The sequence below is a fragment of the Somniosus microcephalus genome, chromosome 23 (assembly GCF_052327205.1).
Source record: "Somniosus microcephalus isolate GS21.2 chromosome 23, FLI_Smic_1.0, whole genome shotgun sequence".
In the NCBI taxonomy this organism is placed as follows: Eukaryota; Metazoa; Chordata; class Chondrichthyes; order Squaliformes; family Somniosidae; genus Somniosus; species Somniosus microcephalus.
Window position 1 is genome coordinate 11,485,998 of NC_141009.1, and position 24,133 is coordinate 11,510,130.

General features: G+C 42.0%; 1 protein-coding gene across 2 annotated transcripts in view; it reads left to right on the forward strand.

Moving 5' to 3' along the window:
• The window catches only part of LOC147101647 (nucleus accumbens-associated protein 2-like), a 102,804-nt gene that overhangs the window by 47,331 nt on the left and 31,340 nt on the right, over positions 1 to 24,133 (forward strand). For both annotated transcript variants that reach the window (XM_085965382.1, XM_085965381.1), the window contains one exon: positions 8,527 to 9,438. In XM_085965382.1, the coding sequence (XP_085821508.1) occupies positions 8,583 to 9,438 (856 nt within the window). In that variant the 5' untranslated portion in view covers positions 8,527 to 8,582. The remainder of the gene's footprint in view (positions 1 to 8,526; positions 9,439 to 24,133) is intronic.

Below are 24,133 nucleotides of genomic sequence, written 5' to 3' on the forward strand. Positions count from 1 at the left end.
TTCCAATTTTCACAGAATAATGGACTGATCCCCAAAACACTTTATAAAAAAAAACCTTCGAATACGATTTAATAAAAATGGAATTTAACTTATTCAGCACCTGTAAATCAGTGTTATGCCCAACATTGATTAAACACTCCTGTTGCTTAAAAAAAAACCCCAGCAAATTCTGTGTCTCACTGTGAGCAATGTCACTGGAGATCTATTAGTAATATATTAGGTATATATTTTAAAGAAAATTGAGACCAACTAGTATATTTCAATTGAGAATTCTATTACAGTGCTGCTTCATGACAGGCCTTTGGAAATGCAACAGAATGAAACTCCTCTCGTGCTTCTAAGGAGGATCGTTGTTATTGCACCAATGACATTTGTTTTTACCCCTGAGCTCCTTATGGCTTTGAGTGAACTTTTTTTTAAAGAAAATAATCTGATCATGCCCAGCACTCTTGGGAAAAGTATTACCTTTTTCTGAAGGGCAGTCTTGCAGAATCTATAAATTACAGTTGTTGCAGATTTTGACCAAATCTGTAATTGTGTAGGTTTTTTCTTTTGGCTCGTGCTTACCACAAAAAAAAATGACCAAGGAACAATTTTTTCAGCTGACAAACCATTTTAGTTGGATTGTCTATTGGGGAAACTAAGCTTGTGGGGAGATACAACCAGCTTTAAGCAAGCATTGGCATATTTACAAATGTACTCTTGTGTGTTACTTCAAACCGTTACAGCCTTGTGACAACTGGAAGTAAATTATCCAGCAATAGTTTCTGACTCATTAATGATCCCATTAAGCATGTTCAGTGCAATGGTTGTAAAGGTTGGAAGTTTCTCCACAATCCTGTTAACGTTCTTATATCCACCTACTTATAAGCATTTCTCATCCGGATCTTAAACATGTGCAGTAAAAACAGATGAAAACTCTTGGGTATTACATTTTTTTTTGGAATTATCTTTTTTAAATGAGTAGAATTGGACACTGGGTGAATTCTGTGCTGTGGAATGAAACATTTGCCTCCATCCCAGCCTCGAGTGTGATAACATTGGGTCACTGCATTTCCCATACTTGCCATTCTTTCTGTCAGAGGGTCCATTTTGTACTGAATTGTTGTCCGTTTAGTGCTTTGGAATGGCACCCATTGGGAAATATGTTGGAACTGCTCATTCAGAACTATCAGAGAGAGGAGCATTTCTTCTCTGAGCTGGATTCAACCCAGGCCCCAGCAGTGAAAGAACAGTGGATTCGAACACTTCAATGTGGCACACCTGTTAACAGTGTTCAGTCATGAGATTATCAACAGCCATTTTGCTAATTTATGGTTAGGCAAGTTCTCGCTGCGCATGTTTTAAGCCTTTGGCAAAGTAGAGCTTTGAGACCATATTTGCAAGGAATTCTGCACAGTTTTGTACTTTCACAGTAAAAACCCTCTTCCAAAGCTGTAACATCGTGTAACAACAACCACTACAATAAATAGTCCCTTTAGTGTAGTAAAACATCCTAAGGCGCCTCACAGAGAAGGAACAGATGGCAAGCAGTAATAGAATCTGAATGTTCCAGCACAGAAACACTGATCTTTTTCTCCATTAGCTAGTCCAATCCCACTCACCTGGGCATTCCCTGGACTCTTTAATATTCCTCTATTTGAAGCATCTATCTAATTCCCTTTAGAAAGTACTTCGGAACTCTGCTTCAACAATGTTTCCTGATGGAGGATTCTGTATTTCAACCATCCTCTGTGTAAAGAATTATTTTTAGTAGCCGCCTTCTACAAGCTAGGGTCTTGCCGTAGATATTCTGTTGGGTACAGCGGTGCGGTTCACTCCCATAACCGGTGTGAGCATCTGCACTGCCTGATATCCAACTATACAATAGCATAATCCATAGGTATAATAATCGGAACCGGATATTCGAACCTTTTCATGTTTGCCCCTGCGGACACCTCTAACCTTTTCAAAGGCGAACTTAAGAGAGTGCCTGGTGAGGTGCGGTAAATAGTTTAAGTTGCGTTATTTCATATAGGTGAATGTGCAGAGCAACTGTGATGATGGGACTCGCTTAATTGAATGAGTACTACTTGTTTTTGTGTAATAATCAAAAAAAATCAACATGCTTCCTCACATCAGTGGGTTGTTTCTGTTAAAAGCCTGATTCACTGTGCATCATTTGCTGGATCTGGCTGGCTGACTGCCCATGTCTCTCTTTCTGGATTTTTTTTTTTTTAACCATCCTCTGTTCATTGACAGGTGGGACTGGAGACTTCCCAGCACAATGGGTGTGAGGTGTTTTTCAGTTACCAAGACAAGCTAATGAATGTCTTGATAAAGGGTTTTGACCCGAAACGTTGACTCTAATTTCTCTTCACGGATGTTGCCTGGCCTGCTGAGTTTTTCCAGCATTTTCTGTTGTTATTTCTAATGAATTGCTTATTGTTTACACTTTTTGGGAGGGAAAATGATTTCCATTAGCATATTTTCCACCTTTTGTCTTGGACCTTTTTTTCTAAACTTGTGAATACACTTTTCTTTTAAAAACTCAATTGAAATAACTTTTTTTCCAAAACCTTTCTGTGGGAAAGTGGCAAAGAAATTCAAAACATGATACCTCCCATTTAATTCTTTATGCCTTCTCTCTACCATTTCGTCAACGAATGAAAACGATCTCACACTAGTTAGCCCATCATAATCCTTCATAATCTTGAAGACCCCTCTCAGGCTATCCTTTAACCTTATCCACGTTAGTGAAAAAACTCAAGTCTCTTTCTTCACAAGGTTCATAACTGTGACTCCTCATCCCTGGTAACCTCTTACTGGATCTATGCTGCACCTTTCCCATTGATTTTTATATCCTTCCTCCATGGAGTGTCCAGAGCCCCACACAGTGCTGTAACTACGGCCTAATGATCAGCCATGATCTCATTGAATGGCGGAGCAGGCTCGAGGGATCGAATGGCCTACTCCTGCTCCTATCTTCTATGTTTCTAATTAAGGGGCAGGGAAAAAACATTGTAGCTTGGCTGGTCCTATTGTCTAGGAAATCTATTCTATGTTTTGGTCTTCACGATTGTTCAACTGGAAGAAGCTCTGGCTCCTCCACAGCTTGAGTAGAATGGACCTCTGCCCAAGTACAAGATCGATACTGATCCATAGAATTCTTCACCCCTTCCCCAGTTTCTTTTCATTTACACAGCTACTTCATGGAGCCCTGGCAAGTTCCATCTGTGTGAAGCAGACACAATAATGGAATGGCATCAACTCTAGTGCATGACGGCTTTTATAAAATAGTGACTTGTATAATTTAAGCCTACTAATCATAAGTTACTAATCATTAACGCCATGATTATAAATTTCTGCATCTGTATAATGAACATAATTAGCACAGCTGGGAAGCTTGTAATTTTTGTTAATTCAGTGTACTGAAGTTTTTTTGGAGGCTGTTTTGTGTTCTACTTGCTGATGCTTGTACTGTAGATTAGAACTGAACCTTGGTTCGGCCAGCTCATGTGAGTCTTGTTCCCAGCATTGCTGACCATTGCATAGTTTGAGAAAAGAAAAGAAAAGGCATTGAAGGGGAAATGGTATTTGTAACATGTCTTCAGTCGTAAATCTGCAAACTGGCAGAAAAAAAGTAATCTGCAATGGAGCACAAAGGGGGAAATGAGTACATGGCACATGTCCCAGCTAAACTCTGTTTTCACAACATTCAATGCAGAATAAATGGGCACTCTGTCCTGATGTTCTCATGTCGAGTAATGCTGACTCAGGGACTGATTTGCGTATAAAATACCAAGCTGTGCCACCATAAATGGTAATGAAGCAATGAAAGTGACAGAACCTGATTCACTGAAGCTAGTCACTAATTGACTTTTTATGGTATTGACTCATTTTCAAGCTAACTTTAGGAAACCAGTCTCATGAGTCATGCAAGATGTACTGAATTAGGTTAAGAAAGCATTGATTTTTTTTTTATTGATGAGCAAGCAGTGGTGGGATTTTTTTGTTGCAAAAGTTCATAGCACACTGGTGGAATGAATACCAGACAGTACATGGGCAGAGGCTGGGCTGGGTTGGGTTGGGTTGGGGGGAGGAGGAGGAGGGGAGAATGTGACAGAAGAGCAGGGGAAGGTGAGTTCATTAGCCTTTAAGCGAAACTGAGATAGATGGCTTTGGTCGCTGTCAAGTGTGTGATTATGATCCTACAGTATGATAATTTTCCTGCAAGAAATATTCAGGATGACGAATTTTTCATTCAGCTGTACTGAAAGCAGGCAATAATTTTTTTCTTTGCCATGCTTATTAAAATTGCGTAGACATTAATTTTCTTTCTGTACTGGATTCTTGAGGTAGAGGCAGAAATCATTAAGAAATGAGTCCAAAATAACTAACTGCAAATGCTTCACAGATTTGGTTTTATGCAGGCTAAATTTGAAGCTTTGTCATGTGGCCTTGTTATTTTCATCTCTTGATTATTCATGTTGACAAGTATCACTGGTTTCCATCCAATTAAAAATTAACTATAATATAATACAGATCTGTTTTGTTACTGCGTGGAGATCAGGTGGCCTCAACTTGTTGTAGGTTAAAAAGAGTTGGCTATTTGGAAGTAAAAGAAGCTAAAATTAATGTAAAGGTAAACTTAATTAGGATCTGGAAAACAATTGTACTGCTCTGTTTTATGGACCATTACAGAATCATCATTGTAAAACCTTTAGTAAGATTTGAACAGCATGATATTTGTTTTAGCTGAACAAGGCGCCCTTTAGACCCTCCATCATTGGGCTAATTTTTGTCTTGTGACCTGAGTGCAATGCTTGTGTATTAATTTCTCTCCTTCCCATTTACAAGATGCTTTACCCAATCCCAAAGTTCCTTCGGGAAATAGTTTGGGTTTTCATTTCAACCCGTTTTTAGTCATGTAAAATTTTTCTCCACACCCATACAAATCTTAACAAAGAATTAAAAATTGCTCTTGGGTTTTTTAATAGCGCTACTGTTCTGGGTTTCCTGCAGCAAATTTCGTTTGATGCTTTGGGGGAGGCACAATTTATTTCTTAACAACTGAGCGGTGGTTGTATACATGCATTGTACCAGCATAGAGAATGCTGGTTTCCAACCTCAATTCCCCAGAATCTCAGTTCTTTACCTTTTTGTAAGTTTGCTGGCGAAGAACCGAGGAGAGGCTTGCACTTCCCTCCTGAAAGTGGAAGAAAACCATAAGGTTGAGTCTTCCTGGGCTGCTTTTACACACCACTTAGCAGTGGGTTACAGGGCACAGATGTGTGGAAATGGCTTGTTCGATCACTCCTTTGGATAATGGAAGGGAAAGCAATTTAATGTGTAAGTAAACTAATGGAAAAAGGAGGCAACCCCATTATTTGACCTCTCTGAATGGATGTCTGCATATCATTTGGCTGATTACTCGATCATACCATCTGCTGCCAAGCATTGAAAGCCCCGCCACTTAATGTTGGAGATCAAAGCACCTGAAGAAATGTTCTTTTATTTAATTCACGATTTTAATGAAAGTACAAAACAGTTAAAATACTGTTACTTGGCATATTCCTTCATGACTGCAGTGTCTGCAAGAACAATGTGATCCTAGTCTACTGATCTTCTCAAAACAGAACCTTAGTGGTGAGCTTTGGAAAGCTACCCTTGGATGTCCTTCGCCTCCCTGGTGTCTGTGATACAACCCCTCCAACCCGGCAGTGCTGCTCGCGATTGTCCATGTGTGGAAGAGCCCCCAGCAGTTGGAATGTTCCTACATGGTCATTTCTGTTCTTCCCAGTGAGGGTCTTCGGTGCATCGCCAATTCTTGCTTCTTGCTCACAGCATCTTAGTTTCCTTATTTGGAGACATTCCTGCTTGCATATTTGTTTTAGTTTTAATGTGTCATACATGGCTCAGTTGGTAACACTCGCCTGAGTCAGAAGAATTGTAGGTTCAAGTCCCACTCCAGAGACTTGAGCATAAAAACTTAGACTGATACTCCAGTGCAGTACTGAGGGAGTGCTGCACTGTCGGAGGTGCAGTCTTTCGGATGAGATGTTAAACCAAGACCCCCGTCTGCGCGCTCAGGTGCAAGTAAAAGATCCCACGACACTATTTGAAGAAGAGCAGGCGAGTTCTCCTGGTGTCCCTTAAGCAACTTCACTAAAACAATGACCTGGTCATTTATTTCATTGCTGTTTTTGGGACCTTGCTGTGCACAAATTAGCTGCTTCATTTCCTACATTGCAATAGTGATTACACTTCAAAGGTACTTCATTGGCTGTAAAGTGGTTTGGGATGTCCTGAGGTTGTGAAAGGTGCTATATAAATGGAAGTCCGTCTTTCTTTCCTGTTCGAAATCATTTTTTTCCCAGGTTCTTACTACTGTAGAACACTGAATTCACACTGGGCTGTTTGTATTTCATGATTGCTCAATTCCTCTCCCTCCAGTATTACAATTAAATCCACAATATTTCACCCCAACTTAATGTTAGTGAACAAGTTGATGAGAGTCCTCCTTCACTGTGCACATTGTTATGAGGTTACAATGCTAATAGCTGTTTTTGCATTCATTTCTGTTTTGGGATGTGTTAATATGTGCAGATTAATGCAGTGTTGATGCTTTAAACTTATTTGTTGTTTTAATAGGAAAGTTGAGAGGAATTTCAACAACAACAGCAACAACTTGTATTTATATAGCACCTTTTTAATGTAATAAAACATCCCAAAGTGCTTCACAGGCGTGTTGTAAAATGAAATTTGACACCAAGCCATATAAGGAGATATTGGGGCAGATGACCAAAAGCTTGGACAAAGAGGTAGGCTTTAAGGAGCGTCTTAAAGGAAGAGAGAAAGGCGGCAAGGTTTAGGCAGGGAATTCCAGAGCTTGGGATCCAGGCAGCTGAAGGTGAAGCGACTGAAATTGGGGCAGCTCAAGAGGCCAGAATTAGAATATCTCTGGAGTGTTGTGGGACTGGAGGAGGTTACAGAGATAGGGAGGGACGAGACCATGGACTGATTTGAAAACAAGGATGAGAATTTTAAAATCGAGGCGTTGCTTAACCGGGAACCAATGTAGGTCAGCGAGCACAGGGGTGATGGGCAATGTTCCCTGTAAGCTGTGATCCTGTGCAGCGGCTTCTGGTTTTTCACTGCAAAAACCACGTATGCATAGTATTTTGAATGGGCCGCGCAGCGCCAAATAAATTGCAGGGAACATTGGTGATGGGTGAATGGGACTTGGTGCAAGTTAGGACTCAACAGAGGTGTTCAAAATTCTGACAGGTTTTGATAGAGTAAATAAGGAGAAACTGTTTCCACTGCTCGGTAACCAGAGAACACAGATTTAAGATAATTGGCAAATTATCTTAAGGGGAGAGGCTGAATTTTTTTTTAACACGGTGACTTATGATCTGGAATGCACTGCCTGAAAAGGTGGTGGAAGCAGATTCAATAGTAACTTGGATATATACTTGAAAAGGAAAAAAATTGCAGGGATACAGGGGAAGAGCAGGCGAGTAGGGCTAATTGGATAGCTCTCTCAAAGTACAGGCACGATGGCTGAATGGCCTCCCTCTGCTGTAAAATTCTATGACTCATTTATTTAAAAGTAAAGTTAATATTTCTAATCCCTAAATTCCAGTGCTGCTTTCTCAGCTTTAAAACAAAGTCTAAGTGATTTCATTACCGTTACAGTACTGCATAGTCACTGAATAGTTTGAATTATTGGCACATTTCCTGCACAGAGCTTGCTGTCTAACATGACACATGACTGCTGTAGACTTGCGTGTATTGGAATATTTAGTCAGGCCACATACTGTATCTGCATTAATACAGAAAAGGCTCGGTATTGGCATTAATCCTTGTTGATGTGTGGGTTCATCAGCTACTGTAACGGCTGTAAGTTTTTAAAAAGCATTTAATGTAACAACCTGTAGTTCTAACCGGGCCGAATACTTGGAATGATTGAAATGTTTTAGCATTGTGAATGGCTCTATTGACTAAACTGCAGTGGGAGCTCTTGGGTACATACATAATTCAAAACAATCTCCGTTTCCCAGGCATTGCTAAACGGTGAGACAAAGCATACAGTGCTTACTGCCATCTTTGCAGTGAGTCATCAAACTACAGCTTGTACCAATGCAAAACTTCACTTTAGCAACAAGATCACAGTACTGTGTTTGGAAGTCTCGTTTCTAATCTGGTGGGCATTTTGGGCCGTCAGTCAAAAGCTCCATTCATTCAAGTGTGTAGCCTGAATGTTAATCGCTGTCCCTCCTGTTCATTTACATTCAGTGCACAGCAGTACAGGGACTTGACTTGTACAGACTGAGCTAGCTAAAGCAGGGATTTGATCCTGCTTTTAAAAAAAACAAAAAAAAAACAGGTAATTTGTGCTGGCACCTTTTTCAGTGGCTTTAGTTTGGAAACAAATGTGCAAGATTTTAAAGTTTTTTTTTGTAGTTCTGGTTGCTTGTCTTTAAGATGTGGAGTCAAGCCAGCATTGACCTGTTGATTTTTATCCCCCCTTTTTATTTGCAGCTGTGCTTCGATGTTGTCACTGTGATTCTTGCAAGGACCAGCACTTCACCTTCACCATGGCTCAGATCCTCCATCTCGAGATTCCGAATTTTGGGAACAATGTCCTGGGATGCCTGAACGAGCAGCGGTTAATGGGGTTATTTTGTGATGTCTCCATCGTGGTCAAGGGCCAAGCCTTCAAGGCGCACCGTGCCGTGCTGGCTGCCAACAGCCTCTATTTCCGAGACTTGTTCAGTGGCAACAGCAAAAGTGCATTTGAGCTGCCCGCCACTGTGCCGCCTGCCTGCTTTCAGCAGATCCTTTCCTTCTGTTACACCGGCAAGCTCACCATGGCAGCCAGCGAGCAGCTGGTGGTGATGTACACAGCAGGCTTCCTGCAAATACAGCGCATCGTCGAGAAAGGGACCGAGCTGATGTTCAAAGTGAGCTCCCCGCACTGCGACTCTCAGACGACATCCATCGAAGACACCGGCTCCGAGCCGCAGAGTCCTTGCCCCCAACAGCCGCCGGCCTCCCTGACTGCTGTGTCTCCGGCTTTACCCATTCCACTGCTTTCTCGGGTAAAGAGTGAACACTGCGAGCAAGATCTGACGGTGCCTGGCGTTCATGCCCTTGCAACCAAGCGCTCACTGGAGGCTAGCCAGCGTGAGAGTGCCAGTAACCTAAACTGTGCAACTCCTTTGAAGTTACCCAGAGTTTCCTATCCTGGATCCTGGGGTGCCACAACTTTTGTGCAGCCGGTAACCTACGCTCAGGCAGAGCGCACAAGCCCAGGCGGAAGCAGTAATCAGACCACAGACAGTCCAACTTCATACCATAACGAGGAAGATGATGATGAGGATGAAGCATATGAGACTATGGCAGAAGATCAGTATGGACAGATGTATATCAAGACATCAACAGGATACCCTGGTAAGAGACGCTGACTTGTGCGTCGATCCACTACTAACTACTTTTTTTTCTTGGACACTTGTTCACTCACACTATTTCCTGCCTTCCTTCCCTGAATTCAGCTTCAGCAACTTCCTAGAATTGGTGGGCTGAGAATGGAGTTCTAGGAACACATGGAGCTGTAGGTCTGAGGGATACAGGTGAGAGGGAAGAGAGCTGAAAGTGATCCCCGGGCCCTACTACGAATACCACTGCTGCAATAAGAGAGTCCATTTAAAAAGATGGTTGTGCGCAGAGTATAGAATATGGTCTTCAACAATCCAGGCAGTGTTGCTACAATTGTGGAAACTCCCAGGTTTAATATAGAACAGTTTACATGACTGGAAGCAGGAAAACAAAGTATCTGTGTTTTAAAAAGGACACCCAAACAATTGCAGCACCTTTAGTTTAATATCAATAAAGTAATTGAATCCATTCTGAGGGCCTACGCAATAGCAATAACTTTAAACAGTCAACATGGATTTAGAAGGGGAATATTCTGATTGACAGACCACCTCAACTTCCTTGAGGACATTCCAGATAGATAGTAGTATTCACTAATGTTTATTTGGACTTTCAGAAAGCCTTTTGACATGAAAGATGCAATTAAACTGAAAGCCATAGAAATTTAGGGTAGAACGTGCAACTGAACAAGAAGCTAATTTAATAAAGAAATAAAAACAGAAAATGCTGGAGATACTCAGCAGGTCAGGCAGCATCTGTGAAGAGAGAAACAGAGTTAACGTTTCAGGTCGATGACCTTTCGTCAGAACTGGAAAAAAGCAGGAAATGGAACAGATTTTTAAGCAAGTGTAGGGGCTGGGAAAGGGGGGAGGGGAGGAAAGAACAAAAGGGAAGGTCTGTGATAGGATAGAAGGCAGGAGAGGTTAAGAGATATTCAAGGCAAAAGGAGATGGTAATGGGACAGGTTAAGAAACATAGAAACATAGAAGATAGGAGCAGGAGTAGGCCATTCGGCCCCTCGAGCCTGCTCTGCCATTCAACGAGATCATGGCTGATCATCCAAATTCAGCACCTTGTCCCTGCCTTCGCCCCATATCCCTTGATCCCTTTAGCCTTAAGAAATATATCCAACTCCTTCTTGAATATATTTAATGAACTGGCCTCCACTGCCCTCTGTGGTAGAGAATTCCACAGGTTCACCACTCTCTGGGTGAAGAAATTCCTCCTCATCTCTGTCCTAAATGGCTTACCCCTTATCCTTAGGCTGTGACCCCTGGTTCTGGACTCCCCGGCCATCGGGAACATCCTTCCTGCATCTAAGCTGTCTAGTCCAGACAGAATTTTATAAATTTCAATGAGATCCCCTCTCATTCTTCTAAACTCTAGCGAATATAAGCCCAATCAACCCAATCTCTCTTCATACGTCATTCCTGCCATCCCAGGTATTAGCCTGGTGAATCTTCGCTGCACCCCCTCCATGGCAAGAACATCCTTCCTCCGATAGGGCGACCAAAACTGCACACAATACTCAAGGTGTGGTCTCACAAAGGCCTTGTACAACTGCAGCAAGGCATCCTTTTTCCTGTACTCGAACCCTCTCGCTATGAAGGCCAACATACCATTTGCCTTCTTAACCGCCTGCTGCACCTGCATGCTTACCTTCAGCGACTGGTGCACAAGGACACCCAGGTCTCGTTGCACTTCCCCTTCTCCCAATCTATTGCCATTCAGATAATCTGCCTTCCTGTTTTTACCACCAAAGTGGATAACCTCACATTTATCCACATTATATTGCATCTGCCATGCTTCCGCCCAATCACCCAACCTGTCCAGATCATACTGGATTTTCAGGGCATCCTCCTCACAGCACACTCTCCCACCCAGCTTTGTGTCGTCTGCAAATTTTGAGATATTTCATCCAATTCCCTCGTCTAGATCATTAATATATAGTGTGAATAGCTGGGGTCCTAGGACCGATCCTTGCGGTACCCCACTAGTCACTGCCTGCCACTCGGCGAACGACCCGTTAATTCCGACTCTTTGCTTTCTGTCTGCCAACCAGTTCTCTATCCAAGTCAATACCTTGCCTCCAATCCCATGTGCCTTAACTTTGCACGCTAGTCTCTTATGCGGGACCTTATCGAAAGCTTTCTGAAAGTCCAAATACACCACATCCTTATCTATTTTACCAGTTACATCCTCAAAAAATTCCAGTAGATTAGTCAAGCACGATTTACCTTTCGTAAATCCATGGTGACTTTGTCCGATCCTGTCACTATTCTCCAAGTGTTCTGCTATTACATCCTTTATAATGGACTCTAGCATTTTCCCCACTACCGATGTTGGGCTCACCAGTCTATAATTCCCCGTTTTTTCTCTACCACCTTTTTTGAATAGTGGGGTAACATTAGCTACCCTCCAATCCATGGGTACTGTTCCAGAGTCTAGCGAATTCTGGAAGATGACCAGTAATGCATCTACTATCTCTAGGGCCACTTCCTTAAGTACTCTCGGATGTAGATTATCAGGCCCTGGGGATTTATCGGCCATTAATCCTGTCAATTTCCCCAACACCATTTCCCTACAAATACTGATTTCTTTCAGTTCCTCCCTCTCATTAGACCCTATGTTCCCCAACATCTCTGGGAGGTTATTTGTGTCCTCCTTTTGTGAAGACAGAACCAAAATGTGTATTTAATTGGTCCGCCATTTCTTTGTTCCCCATTATAAATTCCCCTGATTCTGACTGCAAGGGACCTACGCTTGACTTCACCAATCTTTTTCTCTTCACATATCTATAAAAGCTTATACAGTCAGTTTTTATGTTCCCTGCAAGCTTTCTCTCATACTCTATTTCCCCCCTCTTAATCAATCCCTTTGTCCTCCTTTGCTGAATCTTAAACTGCTCCCAATCCTCAGGTTTGTTGCTTTTTTTGGCAAATTTATATGTCCTCTCTTTGGATCTTATGTTATCCCTAATTTCCCTCGTTAGCCACGGTTGAGACACCTTTTTTGTTTTATTTTTATGCCAAACTGGGATGAACAAATTCTGTAGTTCATCCATGTGATCTTTGAATGTTTGCCATTGCCTATCCACTGTCAACCCTTTAAGAAACAAAGGATGGCTCTAGATGAAGTGTAAATTGCGCTGGCAGAATGAAAGGCAGCTGCCATGTGGGAGAGAACAGAAGGCACAAACAAAAAGTGTGGATAAAAATATATATATGATAGGGGCCGAGGTTATGATCTGAAATTGTTGAACTCTAGAAGGCTGTAAAGTGCCTAATCGAAAGATGAGGTGCTGTTCCTCGAGCTTACGTTGATCTTCATTGGAACAGTGTAAGAGGCTGAGGACCGAGAGGTCAGAGTGGGAGTGGAGCGGAGAATTAAAGTGACAGGCGACTGGAAGCTCGGGGACCCCCTTACGGACTGAACGGAGGTGTTCCGCAAAGTGGTCGCCCAATCTGCGTTTGGTCTCCCCAATGAATACAGTATACTAAATTGCAAGAAGTACAGGTAAACTGCTGTTTAACCTGGAAGGGGTGTTTGGGGCCCTGGACAGTGGGAAGTGGGGAGGTATAAGGGCAGGTGTTGCATCTCCTGCGTTTGCACGGGAAGGTACAAGGGGAAGGGGTGTTGGGGGTGATAGAGGAGTGGACTAGGGTGTTGCGGAGGGAGCGGTCCCTGCGGAATGCTGAAAGGTGAGGGGAAGATGAGTTTGGTGGTGGGATCGCGCTGGAGATGGCGGAGGATGATCCGTTGAATGTGGAGGCTGGTGGGGTGAAAGGTGAGGACAAGGGGAACTCTGCCGTGGTTCCGGGGGGGAGGGGCAGAAGTGCGGGAGATCGAACGGACACGGTCAAGGGCCGTGTCAACCACTGTAGAGGGGAATCCGCGGTTGAGGAAAAAGGAAGACATGTCGAAAGCACTGGTATGGAAGGTGTCATCGTCAGCGCAGATGCGGCGGAGACGGAGAAACTGGGAGGATGGAATCGAGTCCTTACAGGAGGCGGGGTGGGAGAAAGTGTAGTCCAGGTAGCTCTGTGAGTCAGTGGGCTTGTAGTGAATGTTTGTCAATAACCTATCCCCAGAGATGGAGACTGAGAAGTCGAGGAAGGAAAGAGTCGGAGATGGACCATGTGAAGGTGAAGGGAGGGTGGAATTTGGAAGAAAAGTGAATGAAATTATCTAGTTCAGGGCGAGAGCAGGAAACGGCACCGATAGTCATCAATGTGCCGGAAAAAGAGGTGAGGGAGGGGACCCGAGTAGGACTGGAACAGAGAGTGTTCCACATATCCCACGAAAAGGCAGGCATAGCTAGGACCCATCCGGGTTCCCATAGCAACACCTTTGATTTGGAGGAAGTGAGTGGAGTCAAAGGAGAAATTGTTCAATGTGAGAACAAGTTCAGCCAGGCGGAGGAGGGTGGGTGGTGGTGGATGGGGACTGGTTGGGCCTCTGTTCAAGGAAGAAGCGGAGCGTCCTCAGGCCATCCTGGTGGGGGGTGGAGGTGTAGAGGGATTGTACGTCCATAGTGAAAAGGAGGCGGTTGGGGCCAGGAAACTGGAAACTGTTAAGTGGCGGAGGGCGTTGGAAGAGTCGCGGATGCAGGTGGGAAGAGACTGGACAAGGGAAGAAAAAATAGAGTTGCGATAGGAAGAGATAAGTTCCGTGGGGCAAGAACAAGCTGAAACGAATAAAATATAATGTTAAGACTGCAGAGTGTGTTAACTGGAGTCACTGCTTTTAACCTCTAGTGTTGTTAATCTACATAAATCACTAAAACTAACTAAGTTGGTGGCAACACTAAAATAGGGACAGCAATAGAGACAGAGGATACAGCTAAACATTACAAAAAAAAATCCTAGAAAGGTATGTTGATAAGGTTGGATGAAGTAGGGTGGGAGGAGGCTCGTGTGGAGCATAAACACAGGCATAGACCAGTTGAGCCGAATGGCCTGTTTCTGTGCTGTAAATTTGATGTAATATGTAATTGAGCAGAATTGAATTTAACGTTGATCAGATACAACTCTTCCCGCTTACCCCACTCATAGTTTGGTAATGGCTCAGAACTTCGGGTCTCCACGGGTGAGTACGCACGGGGTACTCACCCGTAGGCCCAATGGAAGTGCCGGTTTCCTGCATGCACTGCGCAGGAAACCGGCACTTCGTTCCCCTGAAAGCGGATTAAGAGTTCGAACACGTGCGCAGGAGAGGCTGCACGTGCGCATCGAGCTTACGTTTTTTTGCAGGTTTTCCCGGGAGGGTAAGTCTCCAGAATTTAAACATTTAAAAAGCAGGCGCCAGACCTGCTTTTTACAAGGTAAGTGGTGAATTAATTAAAATTAAAACATTTTTTCCACAAGTTTATTATTTTTAAATACTTTAAAGCAAGGTAAGTTTATTTTTAGCCCCGTTAGAAAATAAAATTATTTTTTTCAAAAATTTAAATTATTGTTTAAAATAGTTATTTCATGTAATTTATCATTTATTTAAAAAATGTGATTTAAAAAAAAAAAAAAAAAAAAATTATTTGAAGATTTAGTGATGTTTTGGGGCCCGGAGTATTTATAAGTTTTGACAGCTCTTCCTGTCAAACTTATGAATGGAGCATTCCCTGCTCCGATTGGCTCCCCATGGCCCACATGATCCCAGGGGATGGATCGAACTAACTGCGCCCCTGGGATACGCAAGCACTGCGCGCCGACAGCTGGACCAGGCCCTGGATCGGACTTCCACGGGGGCCCACAGCTCAACGGCCGGCGCGCAAGGTAAGTGCAGGTCGGGGGCTTACACCCGCGGGAAGCCCCCGACCCGAATTTCTGGGCCATTGTCTGCAAATCTGACCAGTTTGTGTTAAGCTTCTAAATCCAAGGTTCTAATGTAAATTAGGAATAGTAAGGATTCCAACACTGATCCCCGAGCTGTTCCATTCAGCACCCCCTCCCCACCCCAACGTTGCACCCCTCACAAATACCAGCTGCATCGCACCCTGAAGCCAATTTCTTATCCATTCTCAAATATTTTGTTAAATTAGAGCGTGTGTCAGCTGTGGCTCAGTCGGTATCACACACGCCTCTGAGTCAGAAGGTTGTGGGTTCAAGTCCCATTCCAGGGGCTTGAGCAGAAATCTAGGCTGACACTCCAGTGCAGTGCTGAGGGAGTGCTGCACTGTCGGAGGTGCCGACTTTCGGATGAGACGTTAAACCGAGGTCCCGTCTGATCTAAAAGATCCCACGGCACTATTTCGAAGAAGAGCAGGAGAGTTCTCCCCGGTGTCCTGGCCAATATTTATCCCTCAATCAACATAACAAAAACAGATTATCTGGTCGTTATCACATTGCTGTTTGTGGGAGCTTGCTGTGCGCAAATTGGCTGCCGCATTTCCCACATTACAACAGTGACTCCACTTCAAAAAGTGCTTCGTTGGCTGTAAAGGTGCTTTGAGACGTCCGGTGGTCATGAAAGGCGCTACATAAATGCAAGTCAGTCTTTCTTTAAATTATACCAACAGGCTTTAACAAACACTAAATATGAACTGTATGCAATTTTGTCAGTTTCCTTTGTGTGCCATACTTTTGGGAGTTCTTTATATTATTGAACTAAACAGTCAAGCGAAAGCTTAGTAGAGTCTGAGCTAGCGAGGCAAGTAGTAAAATACGCTGACATTTTTCAGCTTTAAATAGTGTGACCAACTACTCTTTTTACCAAAGCTAATGCACTAGGAACCAATGTGCGGTGGATTTTGGAGTTATTTTAAATTTCGATAAACAGAAATCATTTGTGTAAAGCTGTTAGCAAATTTCTAGTGCTGATTTTATAATCAATTATTGAAACAAAAGTTAATTGAATATTCTAATATCTCTAAGCCATCTGTGGTACTTCCTGACTAAATGCATGTTCCGCATCTTAAAATACAACACAACCTCTTTATTTGGATTACCTTTTTGGCTGCTATACAAGTTGCCAAGCCTAATAAAACAAACTATAAATATATTGAGGCTTTTGTCCTTTCAATTGCATAGACATTGCAGAGAGATTATAACATGGAACCGACCGTTCGACCCAACCAGTTGGTGTTATCCTCCAAACGAGCAGCCCTCCTTATCCCTCCTTCCCGTCCTGTTCCCATGTTTCCCTTTGCTTCAACCACCAATTTAACCAATTAAAAGATGACATGGTCCCTGCTTCAATCAGTAGCTCTGGTAGTGCATTCCACAACCCTGTAACTGTTTATATAGGGGACAAGTAAATCTCTCTCTCCTAAAGCTTTTACATCTAATCTTTGTCCTCCTCTTCTGGATCTCTCAACCCTTGGAACCCGTCTGCTTCTATCTACTCTGCCCCATCCCTTCATAACTCTAAACACCGCTATCAAATCACTTCATAATCTCTCGTTCTAGTAGAAACAGTCCCTGCTTTTTAAGCAAGGCACCATTTAATTCTATATTGTTTGAACACACAGTCTGACCATTTCTTTAAAACGACAGGTCTTATTCTTCCTGAAAACTTTGAAACACGTGGGAGTAGAGCATAAAATGCTGGAAACGCAGTGAGCCAGAATGCAGTGTGGAAAAATGAGTGTTGTACATTACGAAATAATCACAATGTAATCTCCAATAAAAGGCAATGTTTTTACTTTGTGAAATGAGAGTACCCAATCAATACACGTGATCATGGTTAGGTAAATGTCTGGAAGATTTCACTGGATTAGAATAGTAAGGTTTTTCCTCCACCTGGAAATTTTACTTGTTCACATCTCTCAGTTGAATGAAGAAAGACTCTTGTGTTGTATTTAGGAGCCTTATTTGTTTGTATCTGATTTGAGAACGAAAGTTTAAATCTATCTGCTTTGAACGTTAATCCAGAATTTGCATTACTGGAATGAGATGGAAATTATGCAAAAAGATGATGTGCTGGGAGGAAAATATACCATGAAAACATTTTTTATTTCACTTTGCTGCAAGGCTTCTGTGCTGAGAATTGGGTATTGGATATGACAGCCAAAAGTCCCATGTTGTTGGGCATAAATTTTTCATCTCCATAGTGATGCGGCTGTAATCCCAGCAACATTGGATAGCCATGTCCGGGTTACAGAGTTAATATCAAAAGCATCTGTACGTGGAAAAATTATTCAAAAATGTGTACTAGGAGATCAAAAGTAAGATTTTTATGAGCCCTCTCCACAGTTCCCCTATAAATTGGATTTTTATATTCTGGCCCAGAATTTGTTGGAGGGGGCATCTTCATCCTTCAGCCCCAGTTTTTTTTTTTGCACCACAAATTGTTGGAAGTGCGTGTTGATAACGGCGAGACCAAGGGTTCATCTGGGACCTTGGTGAACGACGGGACTAACAGTCTATCTATCTCCTTAACCAATAAGATTTAAGAATAGAGAAAGAAACAGAGCAAATGACGGAGAAGGAAATAGGGTGAATTAGAATCAAATTAGATGCAGAAATAAAGAAAGGAAAAGAAAGATTGGATTGAGAGTGAGGGGAAAAAAGAGACAAAGGAAAAATAAGAAAACATTTTTAAAAATTTAAAAACCTCTAGGAACAATTTACTACCTGTAAGAGTGAGACTCCACAGTTTCATTTGTTCCTTTGATTGAGTGGCATGTCAGGACCATAAATCACCCCATTGACGGGGGCCTTGTGCCATGAAATAGCAGCCCTAACTTTTCTGCGGCGAGTTTAATTTGTATTTACGGCAAAAGTGCAGCAATTTCTTGAAACTCACGGAGGTTGATGGCGAGCCCCCATTTTCGCGAGGCTAATGGCAGAGTGGCGCAAATCGTCCTGCAATTTGTGGCAATTCGCAATTCCCGGTATCTTTTCCTTGCTGCAAATTGCTGGGTTTTTTACACACTAATAAGAGCGAGTGCATTAAACTCGCATGTTTTCCCAGCAAATTCTGGGCCCTTGTTAAAGGAGTGGACTCAATGGGCCTTTCATAAGAAATAGGAGCAGGAGTCGGCCATTTGGCCCTTTTGAGCCTGCTCCGCCATTCAGTAAGATCATGGCTGATCTTCTACCTCATGTCCACTTTCCTTCAGTATCCCCATATTCCTTGATACCCTTAATATTCAAAAATCTTATCGATCTCTGCCTTGAATATACTCAATGACTGAGCCTCCACAGCCCCCTGGGGTAGAGAATTCCAAAGATTCACCACCCTCTGAGTGAAAAAATTTCTCCTCATCTCAGCCCTAAATGGCCAACCCTTTATTCTGAGACTGTGACCCCTGATTCTAGACTCCCCAGCCAGGGGAAACACCCTCCCTGCATCTACCCTGTCAAGCCCTGTAAGAATTTTGTATGTTTCAATGAGATCACCTCTCATTCTTCTAAACTCGAGAGGATATCTAGTCTACTCAATCTCTCCTCATAGGACAACCCCCCCTCCCCCAATCCCAGGAACCAGTCTGGTGAACCTTCGTTGCACTCCCTCTATGGCAAGTATATCCTTCCTTAGGTAAAGAGACCAAAACTGTACACAATACTCCAGGTGTGGGCTCACCAGGGCCCTATATAATTGCAGTAAGACATCTTTACTCTTATACTCATCCTTTTGTAATAAAGGCCAACATACCATTTGCTTTCCTAATTGTTTGCTGTGCCTGCATGTTAACTTTCAGTGATTCGTGTACAAGGACACCCAGGTCCCTCTGAACACCAACATTTCCCAATCTCTCACCATTTAAAAAATACTCTTCTTTTCTATTTTTCCTACCAAAGTGGATAACTTCATATTTCTCCACATTATATTCCATTTGCCATGTTCTTGCACACTCTTAGCCTGTCTATATCCCCTTGAAGCCTCCTTGCATCCTCCTTGCAACTTACATTCCCACCTAGCTTTGAATCATCAGCAAAATTGGATATACTGTATTACATTTGGCCCCCTCATCCAAATCATTGATGTAGATTGTGAATAGCTGAGGCCCAAGCACTGATCCTTGCGGTACCCCACTAGTTACAACCTGCCAACCCGAAAATGACCCATTTATTCCTACTCTGTTTTCTGTCCATCAACCAATCCTCAATCCATGCTAGTATATTACCCCCAATCCCATGAGCCCTAATTTTGTTTAATAACCTCTTGTGTGGCACCTTATCGAATGCCTTCTGAAAATCCAAATACACTACATCCACTGGTTCTCCCTTATCTATTCTGCTAGTTACAACCTCAAAAACCTCTAACAGATTTGTCAAATATGATTTCCCTTTCATAAATCCGTGTTGACTCTGCCCAATCCTATTATTATTTTCTAAGTGCCCTGTTACCACGTCCTTAATAGATTCTAGCATTTTCCCTGCTACTGATGTCAGGCTAACTGGTCTGTAGTTCCCCGTTTTCTCTCCCTCCTTTCTTAAATAGTGGGGTTACATTAATCTATAGTTTAATCATCGTAGAATTCAGGGCTGTTTTGTCAAAACATCTAAACCATGAGGAAGTTGAAGTGGTATAGTATTAGAATCTGGCGTTGGGAATAATGTACAACCTGTATTTCTGTATTAACAATACATGGTACTGTAGATTAACAGAGATTTCTAAGCCTTAGGTGGCTTGTACTTGGCATTAACAAACTTTTGCTGATCAAAATCGTTCATCTTTGGTCTCTGCATTTTTTTTTCACCCGAGAGCTGATTATTTGCCTCGTACATTCTGATGTTGTGAAGTTTATTGTTTAACTATAACATGCCTACTTTATTCCAACAGATTTAATGATGAGACCATTGTTTTGCTTTTTGTTGAGCAATTAATAGTATAGCTCTGCACAGATATCACCCCATTAACGGGTTGCATGGCTGACTGTATAATACCATCAGTCCCGATTCTGCTTTTTTAAATTGAAGTATGCTTTAGTACCTGGATGGTACAGTGGTTTAAAAAAAAAATCTGTACTTAATCCTGCGTACTTTGGGCCCGATTCCTTCACGTGTGCTTTTACTATGGGCATAATAACTGCCATTTCTGTATTAGAACTAACTTCAGGTCATTTGCTCCATTTAAAGGTCAGTAAGCTGATGTTTCTACTTGACCTCGGTTTTTATCCCTTCACCACGGTGCCCAATGATCCAGTACATGAAATGTTCTGATCTATTTAACTTGGTTTCATATTACTAGATATACCTCTGTTTATAGCCACAATCTTCTCTTGATGTCACACCATTCGTCGTAATTGGATTTTCTCCTTTGTGTTCCATTTATAATTACCTGCCGCCTTACTACTTTCCAACTCATTGGAGGCAACAAATGGGTGTTGCTGTGTTGCATTTTCCTTTGTAATTCCAGTGCCATCACTGTGATTGTTATAACAGTCATGCTACAGTTGGCAGTAATACTGAAAAAAAATGGGAGCAGTAAGAAAAGAATGGCTCTGCCTTACTGGACAAAGAGTGAGAGTTATACAGCAGAACTGTCATTATCCACACTTCAATTATTTGCCTTCTGAATTAAATGCCCGAATGATCATTGGTCAAAGCCTTCTATAAGTTGTCACCTCATTGCACAGTCTGCTGATGTTTCTTTTATTTGGGCTTTGTCTTTTTTTTCTTGTTGAATATTATGCTTGTCTTCCCACCCATACCCAGGATATTGTACCCCACACAAAAGAACACATTTTGGCAAATCTTGACTATCTGTTTCCATTATTTGCCAAGGGAGCCCAATAGAGGCTTCAGAATACCTCCAAAATGTCAGTAGGCCACTTAATCAGGGACGACTGGATTTGAATAAAAGTTATACATTGGTTTATAATTGCACAGTAATTACTGCGCAGAATGGAGAATAGCTTTGAAAACCCAAAATGCAATGGAACCACTTCAGATCAGCTCCTGTTAAGAACATAACATAAGAAATAGGAGCAGGAGTCGGCCATTCGACCCCGCGAGCCTGCTCCGCCATTCAGTAAGATCATGGCTGATCTTCGACCTCAACTCCACTTTCCCGCACTATCCCCATATCCCTTAGTTAAAGGACAAAGAAACCTGTCAAACCACTTCCATTCACTTCAGTGTAACCAGGTTTGAGTTTTTTTTCTAAATTTAAAAAAATATCCCTTGAGGTTTAAAATGTTAACTTGAGTCTGTGGTTATTAAATATCCAAATTCCAGTCTAGCTTCCTGTATCCTGGGAACTTTTGAACTTAGTCACTTCAGTGATTGCAAAGCCACATTTTTAAAGTTTCTAATCTGACGAGGTTAATTAACAGAATGAAAAGCCTTGTTTTGTTAATAATTATGTTGAGGAATTCAAGGTTTCATGTGTCACCATGGGTACCCTGTGCACCCATTGGTTTAATTAACTAGAGTAATACCTACCCATTAAATACCAGTAAAGGGTTTTTTCTTCTTGTTGCAGCCAAAACCGATGGAGGTTTCTTCAGAGCAAGGGAACTGCAAATAAGCAGTTTGCGAAGTGCTCGCCTCTGTGTTTTGTGTATTTTATGTAAGACTCACTGTAGATGGATTGTTACCATATAGAGTACATGAATGGCACAAATATGCTCTGTTTGTGCCAGAAGTAGAAAAATGTTGATTCTGCAGTATTCACATCCCTGACTTTAACACCACTGCTTTAAGTTTGGACTGTTCGAATGTTGGTGCATAACCATTGTATGAAATTCATTTCTCTGTTGTTTTTAGTGGACAAAGGAATTTTCAAATGGGTGAGCTGATACACAAAGAGCCTAATTTCAGGACACAGAAATATTTTTCTTAAAATTGAAGAAAGCTCTTATTTTTGGGCTCTGTGGTGCATCCTTTCAAATAGATTTATATACATGCCAAATTTATTTATGTGTCAAACTGGAGGTGCTCAGGGATTCGCGCTGGAAGGATTTTAGTGGTTCTTCAACTCTGTGATCTGATTGTACTCTGATTTATGATAAACCTCCTGTCATTAGATAAGTCTCAGTTCAAAAAACTGCATTAATTCCTCGTTGCTCATTCATAATCCAATTTTCTTTCCACTCTACAGTTCAAAATAGTCATGAGCTTGTATTCAAATTGGAATTATGCAGAATCTGTATGTGTATGCAGTTTTCTGAAAACTCCTGATTTGCCTCATTTATTTTGATGACACTGTAGTCTGCTTTAATGTAGCTCGCCTCAATCTGTGCAAGGGGGAACATAGCAAAGGTCTGCTTCCCATACCCAGGAATGCATTTGTAACTGGCATGCACTCAAAGGAGTGTACTCCTACAGAATGTTTAGTACTTCCATATAGGGCTACTATTGGTGTAAGAATGGCTGAAGTATGTTTTTATAAGATACTTGCATTTTATATGTATGAATTTTGCTGTTTTTTGGTAAATCTTTCAGCTATAGGTTACAAAAGATGGTATTTTAGCGGAGTTAGCTCCTGGTTAGTTCCTCTCAAAGCCTAGTGCAAATATGCTCAAGCCAGACTACAGAGGGCCACCATTGCTGTTTTAGCCCAGAAGACATCAATACTCAACAAAACAGTCATGTACAAAATAGTTTTGGCTTGTGGGGCTAGAAATTACAATGACTGGAACTGATCCAGTGGAAACCACTATTGGTAAATAAGACATTTGATAAAGCTTGAGTATCAGTGGCGGGTTTAAAATCCCTGTTTCTACAAGGATTGTGTTGTGTATCGGTCACAAGTGACAATGATACTGAGTTTGTCTCGACTCAGTTTAGATTTGCCATGGAGCTACTGTACAAAATTATCAATAATTCCGCATTAATTGGAGTTAAGATGGCAACCTTGTTCAGAGAGGCCATAAATATGGGTGATGTGGTAAGCCGAAAAGTGAGGTACACAGTAGGACTACTGGTGAGGATTGCTGAGGTAAGTTGCTTTATTCTACATCTGGTCTTTGCAAAGCTCCACCTGGGAATATTTGGTTCTGACACTGGATGCCAAAATTGGAGAAACATCGCACTCCTCAATATTCGCATGTCTTACATTGAGCACCAAAGAATATAATTGTTTTTGCCAAAGTTTCTGTTTTCAACCCTAAATGCATGTAAAGATTAAGTGACCCGGCTCTGGGATCGTTGAGAGGAATAAAATTACAGCTGTCTGGTAACATTTAATCCCAAGACCTTGGCGAGATATTAAAACCTAATGAATAAAACTGCTTTCATGTGACCTAGCAAAAAGCAACGAGGGCATCAAATAGGTATGTAGGGTCCTTTTACATTGCAAAGTTCTTTTGCTGAGAAGCTTCTAAGTGACGGGGTATTTTTTTGAAATGCCACTCTAGATCTTGGGTTGAAGAGAAGTTACCTACCTTATCCTACCTGTTAAAATCAGACTTGAATTGAATTACATTACTTGAATATAAAGCACCGAAACAGGCCATTTGGCCCAACTGATCTATGCTAGTTTTTATGCTCCACACGAGCCTCCTCCCACTCTACTTCATCTAACCCTATCAGCATAACTTTCTATTCCTTTCTCCCTCATGATTTCTGTAAAAGGTGCTACAGGAGACTTTGGTTTATCCGGAGGTTAACTGTCCGGAATGCTCAAGCCACCGGCAAAATTCAGGAGTCGGTTCAGTAAGTTTTTTTTTCTTTTCGTTGCTTTTTTTTCCACTAGTCAGGCGCTGCAAGGTCTAGCTAAAGCTGTTGCTTAGCTACAGAGACGCTTGCAAGCTACGGCCGACTGTTTAGAAGCTGTTGCTAAGCAACAGGGTTTGTTGCTAGATATGGAGCTCAAGAGCTTCCAT